This window comes from Seriola lalandi, unplaced genomic scaffold (assembly GCF_002814215.2).
Source record: "Seriola lalandi dorsalis isolate HSWRI2012SDOR001 ecotype SW California unplaced genomic scaffold, Sedor1 jcf7180002054466, whole genome shotgun sequence".
In the NCBI taxonomy this organism is placed as follows: domain Eukaryota; kingdom Metazoa; phylum Chordata; class Actinopteri; order Carangiformes; family Carangidae; genus Seriola; species Seriola lalandi.
Genome location: NW_019525019.1, coordinates 43,714 through 56,354, shown reverse-complemented (window position 1 = coordinate 56,354; position 12,641 = coordinate 43,714). Strand labels below are relative to the sequence as shown.

General features: G+C 42.3%; 1 protein-coding gene across 1 annotated transcript; it reads left to right on the top strand.

Moving 5' to 3' along the window:
* Positions 1–704: 704 nt before the first annotated feature.
* On the top strand, positions 705–12,090 carry wipf2a (WAS/WASL interacting protein family, member 2a). Its single transcript, XM_023411445.2, has 7 exons — positions 705–710; positions 763–895; positions 2,212–2,337; positions 3,538–4,203; positions 6,967–7,200; positions 8,570–8,671; positions 9,706–12,090. Exons 1-7 carry the CDS (start codon positions 705–707, stop codon positions 9,747–9,749), a joined length of 1,311 nt encoding a protein of 436 aa, XP_023267213.1. The 3' UTR covers positions 9,750–12,090.
* Positions 12,091–12,641: the final 551 nt, after the last annotated feature.

The window sequence follows — 12,641 nt, the reverse complement described above, 5'->3', positions numbered from 1 at the left end:
ACCAGGTCAGTGACTGGACACACAGCGATGTTAGACAGCTCGGTGTCAAAGCAGTTAAAGTTTCCACTACATGATGGGACATAAACCGCCTTTTATCCAGAGAAGTTTACTTTAGCCACACCTCTGTAATATCTTACATTTATGAGCTTAAAACCTCTTGTCTTCAGTGGTTGAGTCAGTGTATTTCTAACTTCTAAGGCTTTAGTTTTTAGTGACTCACCTGTACAGACTTACAGGTGAGCAGCTTCCTGTTTTTTGCATCAGTAATATTTTGCTTGCTTTCTTTTTAAAAGTTGGACATTATTTTGTAAATGAGCCCCGGTGAAAGGAAACACTGAGCATGAACACACTGTCCTGTATGAGCAGGATTTCAGCGAGACTACAAAGGGACAGTCGTGAACCGTCCAGCACAAAAACATGTTTGATTTATTCTTGGAAAACTGTAAAGTGTAAGAAAATGAGTCCAGCCTGACGTCCGGGCAGACGGCCATGTTCTCATGTTTGTGTTCTCACCTGCCAGGAACTTTAGAGACAGTTGATTACAGTAGAATCTGCAGTTTGAAGCAGTGAGAAGTAAAAAGCTGACAGGATCACGAGTCATCAAAAGCTGTGCAGTAAACCTGCTCCTGAATCATGTGACGAAGTGTGCAGTTTGAAACCAAACAGAGTCCACAAACACCCCACCATAGTTCAGACCAGAGGAGATGAAGGTATGATCACAGGATTTTCATTTGGTGACTTTGTTTTGTTTTGCCCCCCCAGGCGAACACGACTCCCCCCAAACTGAGCTCAAACGAGGCCAAAGGCAGAGGAGCGCTGCTGTCAGACATCTGCAAAGGCACCAGGCTGAAGAAGGTCGCCGCGCCCAACGACCGGAGCGCTCCCGTCCTGGAGAGTGAGTCGCACTCAGCACATTAACAGAGGAATCACAGACGTGTCACTGGTGGCAGGAAGTTGATTTGTTTTGTGTTTGTCGAATAAAGGAACACGCAAAACACAAATCTACAATTTCAAAGTGTATTCTTCACTTTGGAAATAATAATGATAATTATAATAATAATAAATTTGGGGAAAAGCCCCAAAAAAGTTTCTAGTTACTGAATCTTGATTTAAGATTATTTTGTCAAAAAAATCTACAACTGGTCTTTTTTTTTTTGTTATTTCAGAATCTTTATTAAAGTAGGTTCATTATTTTATTAGTAGTATAGTGTTGTGTATTAATTTATAGTGTTTTATCCCAGAAACACGTCTGTGTAATGCAACACACACTAACACAGGTGGAACTAAATCTGAACGTTAGAACCGCCTGTCTCTCTCTAGAGTTCACAGGATACTCGATTGTCGGATTTCTTTTCAGTATAAATTCATTTCTGATTTATTTTTGACACAAAACGTCACTAAAAAGTCACTTTCTCCTCATGCAGATGCTGCAATGTTTCCGTGTCTATGTCGTTCAGATTCAGCGCAGACAGAGAAACTGTTGTGGAAACTGTCCGTTATGTGTGATGTTGCTGGTGTGATGTCACTGTGACATCAACAGGTGTTTCCTATGTCTGTTTCTGCTGCTAACCCGTTAACGTGAGCGCTGAAATTAGCCGATTAGCTGTAGCTCGTTGTTCTTCCTGCCAACTGAGTGTACGTCCCCAAATCCTGAAACACGTGATCTTTAACTGAACTTGTATTTAAAACGCTTCGTAATCTTCAGTATAGGAATGTTTATATTTGCATGTGCGGATTTAATGGTATTGATTTCAGTAGTTTAGTTTAACAATTTCAAAGAAAATGAATAAGTATGGAGATATTCTTCACAGTCAAAGGTGTGAAAATATTCTGGTTGTATTGTTTTTTAGTGAGAGCGTCCTGGTCTGACACCGCGGCTTCGCTGTGTTGAGTATGAGCCGTGTGGCCGGGTCGGTGTTGTACTTGAAAGAAAGAGGAAACAGGAATATTTGCGTAGAAAGGAGGAACTCAGTAGACACTCTTCTTTTCTATCAGCGGTTCAACACATTTCGGACGTGATAAAGTTTCAGCTCAGGTCCAAGTGTTGTTTATAAAAGACGGTGAAAATATATTGTACTCTTTTCTTTCCTGCGCACCTTCTCATGGTGCTAAATAACCTCTATTCTCCTGAAGTATTTGAATATTAAAATGTTTTCCTTGTCCTACTTTCATATTTGTTTGTATTGACATTTGCCTAATTTGTTTCACCAGAACAAGGAGGAAGTGGCGGAGGCGGCGGCGGCGGTGGAGGAGGAGGTGGAGGTTTTGGAGGCGGAGGACCAATGGGAATGGGGGGCCTTTTCCAAGGCGGTGTGCCAAAATTACGCCCAGTCACAGGTAAAAACATGATTTATTTGTAATTTCTTTGTTTTTATTTATGAGTTCTGTTGCTGGATTTTTGTCGAAGCGTCTTCATCATCTGTGTAAATAAATAAACCAGAGAGGAAACCTGAAGTCAAAGTCCACCTGAGCCATGTTACATCAGTCACTGATAATCTATCTGCACACACACAGTCTGTCTGCAACACACACAGTCTGTCTGCACACACACAGTCTGTCTGCACACACAGTAGATGGACTGAGTAGATACACGTCGTTTCCCCCCAGCTTCTATTTTTGTTTCTACTCCCAGTAATCTGTCAGTTTGTGGTGATAGAAATAAAATATTTGCAAGGCAGAGTGCATGAATCAGCAGAGGGGATTTCAACATAGTTATTTCCAACTTAATGGACCTCCCCCTCCGTCCCTCCTCCACCCTCCTCCACTCATCTCTGATGGAGCAAACGCATTTGTGGTCGGAGCGAAAAGCCGTGAGGAACGAGTGACGTGAATCGTGAATGAAAAGCAAGAACTCGGAGCTTAATTTCACAGATATCAAATATTAACAGGTGGGATTAGCATGATGCTAATGCAGAGCAGAGCGGCCGTCACCTTTGACCCCTGTGCTCCAGCTGGTGAAGCTAAATGCTGAGGATGTAGGTCATTGACTCTGCGATTTAAAAAGATTTTTTAAGGGTTGAATCTGGAATATTATTGTGGACAAAATGAATAAAACAACAACTCATATAATCGATCATCTGTTTTATGGTGATGCAGAGATTCATATGAGGAAGGACTTTGATTTGTCTGGTATTTAATTTGTTGGATTTGTCTGACCCCTCGTGTTTAAATAAGTAAAATTAAAAACACCCCTCAATACTAATAGTAATAAGTAGTAGTAGTAAGTAATCCAGTCCAGCACCACCTTTAACTGCGACCTCAGTTAACATAGAATTACATTTACACATTTCTGACAAAAACTAAAGTGTTGATTCATTTATCGTCAAAAAATTATTTTGATCATCAATTAATTATTTATTTTAATAATAAATTTTGTTAATATTTCATTTGTTTTTTAATTTTATTATTTTTCTTTTTGATTAATCAATAATGAAAACAGTCATTAGTTGCAACCTGTTGCCTGTTGAACAACAGTTTTTACCTTCAGAGGTCTAAGGTGTTGAAAGTGTTTTTTCCGCCTGTCTGTCCTCCACCCAGATGGTTCAGCAGGTGGTTCAGTGGGCAGATCTGCACTGAGGCCCCCGGGGTCCCGACCCACGGCCCCCCGCCCCCCGACAGGCCGCTCCAGCTCGCCCTCCCCGGCCAACAAGCCCTCTCCACCGGAGCACCAGCGCTCCCACCGCCCCTCGCTCCCCGACATCTCCCGGCCCTCCAGCGGCAGCAGCTCGACCACAGGCGGCGGGATGAAGCACAGCACCTCCGCCCCGCCCCCTCCTCCGCCCTTCAGCAGGGGCGGCCGTGGCAACGCTCCGCCTACCCCCAACCAGAAAGCACACGCTCCACATTCCACATCCTCTCACAGCAGAGAAAAGCCCCTCCCACCGACGCCCAACAGAGGCCCCACCCCTCCCAGCTCCGTGAAGCCTCCGTCTTCCAGCAGACCTCCGACAGGTGGCTCCTCTGCCCCTCCGCCTCCCCCGCCCTACAGGCCGCACACGTCAGTCTCCAACGGGCCGTCCCACGTAGACGGGGGCGGAGCTCCGGAGCTGCCGCAGAGGCACAACTCCCTGCACAAAAAGCACACATCAGGAGGCAGCCAGGGTCGCAGCCACGCTCCGCCGCCCCCGCCGTCACCGTCTCCATCCTCTCAGCAGGGCGCCAGACCACCGCCCCCCGCCAGAGAGCCGCCTGGACGCAGAGCAGGTACAGTGAACCCCACAACTTCACTTATTCTGTGTTTTAGAGGTCAGAGGTCAGGACTCATGCTACTTGTACAGGACGCCAGGACAACCAGTGACGCCTTCGTGGAAACTAAGATTTGAAATCAGGATTTAGTGTTAGTTAAAGTTAGTTAGTTGTTAGTATTAGTTAGTGTTAGTTTAGTTCCACTGTCAAACTGCTGCCTCAGGTTTCCGCCTTGAACTGATATTAGACACTGGGATATTTCCAGTAAAGGTCTGTTAACTCCAACAGTCACAGCACAAGTTCAGGTTCAGTTTATTCCTTAAACAGAAGATGGTGAATAACTACCACAAGTTACTTTACCTGTGATTCCTGAAAAATGAGTTAACCAGCCCAGATTACTGATCTGAGAGCAGATTTATGTCAAATATATTTTCCTTTCACTGTCGAGAGCCACAACTTACACTCATTATTGTTGTTAACAAAAGACAATCTGGCAATCGATTAAATCAGCTGTTCCATTATTTAACTGAACAATCACTCAGTTACAGACTGTCAGTTAATTGTGTCCTCGGTGGATTAGCAGGTGGAGAATCTGTCTCTGCACCAACAGGCATAAAATGTCAAACAGCGTTTTAAAATAAAAAGGATCTCTGTCCAGACGAGAGTTTTAGCTCCGTATCAGAAATAATCTCTGTCCGTACTAACACGCAAAGTGTAAAGTATATGTGGAAAGTAAAACTACAGGTTTTATTTGCTTTATAAAAATGCAGAGTTTAAAAGATGACAATCACTGGTAGTCGAGGCTGGCGCCGTTTGTTTTCATCCAGAACAGGGTCACATGACAGGAGGATCACGAATCAGGGGAGGATACTGTTTGTTGTGACTGATAAAACCCGAGTTTTCAAAGTAAAAGCGTTTCCTAACGTCTCTGCGGCTGGAAAATTTTAAAATGCATATTACAACTAAACTGTGTTAGCGTGGATGTAGCGTTAATGTTTGAACGGTCCCGGTGAAGGAGGCGACATCAGTCTCCATCCTCAGCTGGAGGAATGTTCACACTGAAGCCGCAGCAAGTCTTGACTCGTTATCTCTGAACCTGCAGCGCCGAGTTTAAACATTTCCTGCACATGATCGCACGTCCTGCAGGTCGCGTCTGTGAGTAGAGCACAGGGCAGTGACATGGTGTCTGCGCAGACGCTGAACATACTGTCATTTAATATTTCTTATGATATCTCCAGATGCTTTTCAGTTTGTTTGTTTTTTTTCCTCGTTGGAGCGACAGTCGGGGAAATTACAGTATTTCAACATGTGGAGCAGATGTGCTGAATGTTGGCGTGTGTGCTTGGGTAGATTTTTATTACAGTAAAACAGTAAATATCAACAGTATAGACAGAAACAACAAGTCAACGGTCTGTGTATCAAGTGATGACTGAACAGACTCAGGCCTATTTTCTTATCAGCTCAGAAATATCTCTATATCTTTAAAGAACCGTAAACTTACAAACACCTTCTCAGATCATACTCGCTCTCCTGTATTGTACGTGCACTCCTGCAGAGTGTGTGTGTGTGTGTGTGTGTGTGTGTGTGTGTGTGTGTGTGTGTTGACATAGAAAGAAATACTGCAGGATTTAAGACGCCCACTCCTACAAGTCGTCCTAGTTTTGCAGAAATGATCCTCGACCTCTTTGATGAAACTTCCAGCTGATGATCTTGTTCCCTCCTCAGAGCAGATTTACGTCTCACTGGAAACATATTCATGATTTAAATTCAGAGTGAACACACCAAACAGGAAGGCACTTGTTAGCCGGAGCTCTGTGTTGTGATTGGACGACGGAGCGATTCGCCACGAGGCCTCCTGGTTTCTCTGCATTCCTGAAGCCCTGTGGAATATTCCAGCATTCCTCTTCACTTTCACTGTCTCTGCTTTTCCCCTCCCGCTTCCACATGAACTCGCCGGGCGACTGATGTTTCTTCTGTTCTCTCTGCTTCTCGTTACTCTGCTTTACTAGATTTCTGATATTTAGAAGCGTAAAAAGAGAAGAAAGACGATGTGTTAGCCGAGCCGTGCGGCGGCGTCTGCTGGAAGTAATTGAACATCCACAGTTTATAGCTGTTTGTGCTCCAGACCGAACTGTAACCGACTGCTGCAGTTCAAAGTGTCATAATGTGGCTGTGTAATGGCATAAACTAGGGTTAGAACTAATGATTATTTTCATTATTTATTTATTTACTTATTAATTATTTGTTCTATAAAATAGTAAAGAAAAAATACTTGTTTTAAAGTCCCACAGACTTTCAAGAGATTCGGTTTATGGTCATATGACAAAGAAACAAACTTATCAAAACCTCATGTTTGAGAGGCTGGAAAGCTTTGAAAATGCCTGAAATGATCATTCAATTATCAGATTTATCAGCTGATTGATTGATTCTCTTCAAAGAACAACAGAAAAGTGTTTGTTTTACGTTGTCGGATATCACTGTTGTGCAGTAATTAAAGAACCGTACCGCTGGTTCTGTGTGTGTTCGGTGCTGAAACCATTAGCCAGTTAATCCTCCAAGCAATAAACTGATCAACAAATGATAATCGATCGGTCATTTATCACTCTGGTTTCAGTTTCTCAAACGTGAGAATTTGCTGCTTTTCTCTGTTTTACATCGTATTAAACTGAAAGTCCGACTCAACTGGACACAGTGAAAATTCAGTGTGATATATTGATGTGTGTTTGTGTGTGTGTGTGTGTGCGCGTGTGTGTGTGTGTGTGTGTGTGTGTGTGTGTGTAGCTCCCCAGGTGCCCCATCCCGGGTCTCGTAATGGCGGTCGGGACGCCCCTCCTCCCCCGCCCCCGTACCGGGTCAACAGCTCAGAGTCCCACACCAGAGTGGGCAAACCGCCTCCTCCTCCCTCCTCTTCCTCCATCTCATCCTCCTCCTCCCGCACCCCGGCCGGACCCCCTCCACCTCCCCCGCCCATCAGGAACGGCCACTCCAACATGTCCTCCTCCAAGTCCATCATGGGTAAGTCAGAGATGAACACCTGAGATGAGACACTGTGACTCCTGACGTTCTCCTTCCTCTCTATAATCAGTTATTGTGATGCTGAGCTCGTTCTGACCCGTCCTGGTCCTCCCCCCTCCTCTCCTCTCGTCCTCAGCTGTGCGTCTAACGCTCAGTCACACGAGTTGTTAACATGGTTTTGTTTATGATCTTGATGCGATGGAGGCGCCAGTGATGAAATGGCCGTCGATAGTCAAATATCCCACTGCTGCCATGCAAACGAGCCTTTTCTCTTTCTTTCCTGTCGCACTGGAACAAACCGGGGGCAGGACCGGTTCCTAGATTACTGTCGGGGCTCTCACTGTTCAGAAAAGTGAGAAAACACAGAAAGTCATAGTAACAGGACAGTGATGTGTGAGGTTTCTACTTTCCACTCAAATCAGAAATAAAAACAGACAAGAAGAATTCTCTCTCTACAGCTCGTCACTATGGGCCCAGACACGGCGTGTACATAATACAAGTTCAGCCACAAAATACTTAAATCCTAAAACATTAAAGAGTAAAAACTAAATGGTCCAAAACTTCTGTCCCATCAGTCCACATATCAAATTTAATATGCAATAAATATTACATAAAAAATAATAATAATAATAATAGTAGCTCCGTAGAGACCCCAGCCTTTCACGGTTCAGACAAGTTCAAACATGTTTAGTTCAGACAGAAATAGTGACGTTTTCACCGTGTTATCCGCCTCATTCACACCTGTGGACGTCTGCACACCGCACTGACACCTGTGACTTTAAATCCACGTCTCTTTCCCTGTTAAAGAAGCTTTTTTCTGGCCGTGTATGAACGCGAGGGAAGGTAAACTGGAGGATGGTGTATAGATTTACCATTTCGTTTTTAACTGTTTGTATCTGATTTTGTTTGTGTTTTTATTTCCGTTTTAAAAATTCCCAAATTACAAATTTAAGTTTAAAACATTTAAAACTCAAGTGTAAAATAATTTGGCTGCAGTGTTGTTGTTTTTAAACCAAACAAAATTGTTATTTTTATTGTTTTAGAGGGAAGGGCAACAAGTAGATTTATATTTGATTTTAAATGAAATTCAAATTCACCAGAGTCAAAACACACTGCACAAGGCAAAACGGTATTTATACTATTGTGTCATTAGATATCAGGCATTTACAAAAAGGTCTTTCAATGTAAAACAGTCCGGTACAACAGCAGCCTTAAAAATCCATGATGATGGAGTTAAGGTCGAACATAAGGAGCTTCAAAGACTAAATTGTTCAAGTGTTCCTAATAAACTGCCGACTTGATTTAAAGGTATATGCACATTTTTAAAAGTAGTTTTGTGTGTGTGTGTGTGTGTTTTATCTTCCCCCAGATGATTTTGAATCCAAGTTCAACTTCCACCCCATCGAAGACTTTCCGCCTCCAGAGGAGTACAGGCATTTCAGCAAGGTCTACCCCAGCAAAAACAGCAAGGGTGCGTACAGAGAACACTGTTCACACCTCCGTACGTTTATCTTCTCCTTCTCTTTACTTCTTCTTCTTCCTTCACTTCTGCACGCTGAGAGCAGAGTGTTGTTGTCAGACTAGTTCGGTTTATTTGCTCAGTGGAAAGAGAGTGGTGAAAGTTCAGGACTGAAGAGGAGAAAAAGTTAATTTATCTCTGAGGTTTGATTTCATCTGTTACCCATCATGCAACTGTCTCATTGTCCCGAGACTTTGTTTTTGGTGTGATTATACTTCACTTTGGTAACTGATGTGATAAATGAGTTTATTGGTGGACATAAACAGAGCTGATAACGTCACTTCACACTATTGGTTATATTATTATAAAGCTCCCACTGCAGGTGCAGACAGGAAGTCAACCCTCTGAGGTCGACGCATGTTTCTATTAATATCGTCATGATGATGCAGCGTAGAAATATGGTTTAAATGTTGTTGGAATCTGTAGACTCTCCATTTTCTGTTTCACATTGTTGCGTGATCGTACGTGACTCAAGTAGTTCCCTAAAATGTGGTTCAAGTAGAGATACAGTTTTCACACTTTTCATTTTAGACATTTATTATACTTTTATTTACTGTTTTACTCACATGTTCAGTTTTTCAGCATTTTGATTAAGACAGCAGAGGAGAGTAATCACTTGTTGTTCCCTGTAAGATTTGTGAAGACTGGGTCACCAGCTGCACTGGATTTATTCTCACTGCTACAAGTTGCCTTTGAATTATTATTATTATTATTATTTTTTTTTTTTATGAAGATAGCGACAATTTTTGCAATTCTTATTTTCTTCTGCGGTTTCTTTGCAAAAAAACCCATAGAAATAACGTAGAAGTTGAGAAAATATCCTCAGACCTCAGAGGGTGAAAAGACAAAATAATCTGTTTTCTTTACTCTCACATGTTCACACTGCTGTCACAACATGTTTACTTATTTCCAGAGTTAATCCTTCCTACCAGTTTGTAGGTGTGAGCTCTGACCTTGAGTGACCTCTGTTTTGTTTGTGCCCTCAGCCACGATGCGAGGCGCTCCTCCAGCGCCGCCGGTGGGGAGGTGAACCGGCCTCAGCTCAGGACTTGGACTCTCAGTCGGTGGACGGTCATCGGGAGGGAGCGGTGAAGAAGCACTCGAATCACAAACACACTACACCACAAAACACACACACACACACACACACACACACACACAGATTCACACTAACACTAAACCACCAGCTGGAAGCACAGTGGCCAAAAAAAGTAAACACTACCACACCACGCAGGTTTGACACTACTCATCGGTCACTTTCTGTTTTTTGCACGAGAGAATAAAAAACCACTCGGAGGCGAGAAACGGACTCGACCTTCGTGACTGTGACCACGTCGACTTCTCCTCTGCTGACTGGACTTAGAGGCGTCTGTCTGACACGACATATCAGGACCAAACTCCGAACACTTCCAAATCTGTGCATTCCACCTTCTTTTTTTTTTTTTAATGCATATTCATGATGATAATGGTGATTTTCATAATTCTGAACAACATCTTTTATTTTGTTTTATTATTTTTTGGTGTCAGCATTCATTGTTGGGGGGAAAAAATTCAACACTACAAATTGAAACTGTCTTTGAATTTATGTTTTGAGTTTTCAGCAGATGGATTCCTCTCAAGTTTTTCCCCACAAAGCTGATAACGCCATGAAAACGAGGCTTAGTGATGGTTTTGTTTTTTGGGTTAGTTTATGTCGTTTATAGCCATTCCAGCAGTGCCAGGGGAGGGTGCGTTTGAATCATCTCTCTCTCTCAGTGTGCCAAAAGCGGGTGGAGTCAAATGAACTGCAGAGAGAAGACAGTTTCCACACTTGTTGTATATGTAACTATAAATCTCTCTCTTTGATCATGGATAAACTGCATTAAGGAAAGCTTGCCAAATTATGACAGCAGCCTCGCCTGGTTGTTTATTTTTACATTCGGATACAGACTTTCCTGCTTTTTCCTTTTCTTTTCTTTTTTTTTACCCTCTTCTTGTCTTTATCTGGGGGTGTTTTCATCTCCATCTTCAGGCGATGATGTTGCACGGCAGGCGAACTGCTGAACCGAGACACTGTGCATGACGCTTACGACATCAGGATTGCATTCACATCGATGTAACACAAAGCAAAAAAAACAAACAAAGCACTCGAGGGTTGATTCCTAGTTTGTCCCTGATGCGTCTCAATAACTGTAGTTCACACAGGCAGCATCTTTCTCCAGACACGCAATTATCGTTCGTTTACTGGGCCACGTTTTGCTGATTTTTAGCTGCAGGTTCGCAGAGTTTTGGAGGAAGTTTATAAGGGATCATTTATCTTTCCTTTTTCCAGAAGTCCTCTTCCAGGGAAGTCAGTCTAAAAGCTCAACTCTCTTCTCAATCCATAATTTTACTTTTGCTGCTGTTGGTCCTTTTTTTAAAGAAGGACTGTACGGCCAGAGGAAGACGATATGTTGGTGGTGGTGTTGTTGTTGTTGATAAATTGCTATGCAGTTTGTACAGATTGTAGCTGGTAGCAGCTAACCAAAACAAAAAAACTAAAAAAAAAGGAACACTTAAGTGCCAGAGAACTGTTGGAACAGATGGAGGTTCTTTACTACACTTTTCTTTAAGCTTGACTTTAAAACACTAATATTCAAACTAAGATACCATGCAGGAAAAATGAACAAAAAAGCAAAAGCTTGTTCAGGTCAGACTCTCCATTCTCAGTGATGCAGCGCCTCCTGCTGGTCTTTGCCTTACACACATCTGTTGTCACCCTCATCGGTACCAGTGCTTTTATTTTCTGTTTTGTTTTGTTTTTTAGGGGGAAGATGATGACAACAAAGTAAATAAGAAACAAGTCTATTTGAAAATGCAATAAATATTGTATATTTACATTAAGGAATATGGTAATCATAGTTATTGATCTATTTTTATGTTGTAAAAAGCTTGTAATATAGGAAAGAGAAATGATTAAGAGTTATAACAATGTTCCAGTGGGTGAGCTTTGGTCCGACAGATCGGACTCTCTGCAGCTCTTCTCTGGATGTTCGGCCACAGGGGGGAATGAGCTGAATGGACGAGTGTGAGGTTTTGCCAACAAGTTTTTTGGGATCCCGTTTCTTAAAAAAACAAACAAACAAACAAACAAACAAACAAACAAAAAAAAACGAGTTGGCGGGCAAATTAGTGAACGTGGTGGATGACGGAAAACAAAGCTACAACAACACTTCCTGTCCTGGATGTACACTCACCTTGACGCACAGGTGACCCGTCACATTTGCCTCCTCATGTTCTCACCTGGTCCACGCTGAAGAGCAAGAACCCTGTGGTCATTTCATGTTAATCAACCATGTTTTTATCATTTGAAATAATTTCAAATAAATGTATTCCTGTTGGGAAAAAGGGTACCTGATGCACCGGGTGTGTTTTTTTTGTTGTTGTTTCTGCTCGATTTCTGTGTTTTAATGAGTGATTAGAAAAATAAAAAAACACTCACATACTTCATCAAAATAAAAGTGGAGATATCACAATATAGAAATACTGTGCGTTGCAAATTTTACCAGACTTGTGAACGTCTCTCTCTCAATAATGCTCTTTTGTAGATTGGTGCATTAACACACGAGCAGCATGTTGGTGTCACGTGTTCATAGTTTTAACTTCAGTGTCTTTCGGTTCTCGACTCTTGTGCAACAGGAAACGACTGAAAATGTTTCATGAGGAAGGAAGAAATTCATTCACAACATATTTCGGAGCTTCCGGACACCACCTTTTCATAATAAAGGTATTAGAACTAAATTTGACACAGGGGTCCTCTACAACACGAGATAATCAGCTTCCTGTAGCTGGAGTACCAAAGTAAAACTACTTTCTGATTTATTATCAAGTATGGTATCAAGGATGAAGTACTTTTACTGTGATACTTTTACTACTGGAAGTCAGGATCTGCTTTTAGTCTGAT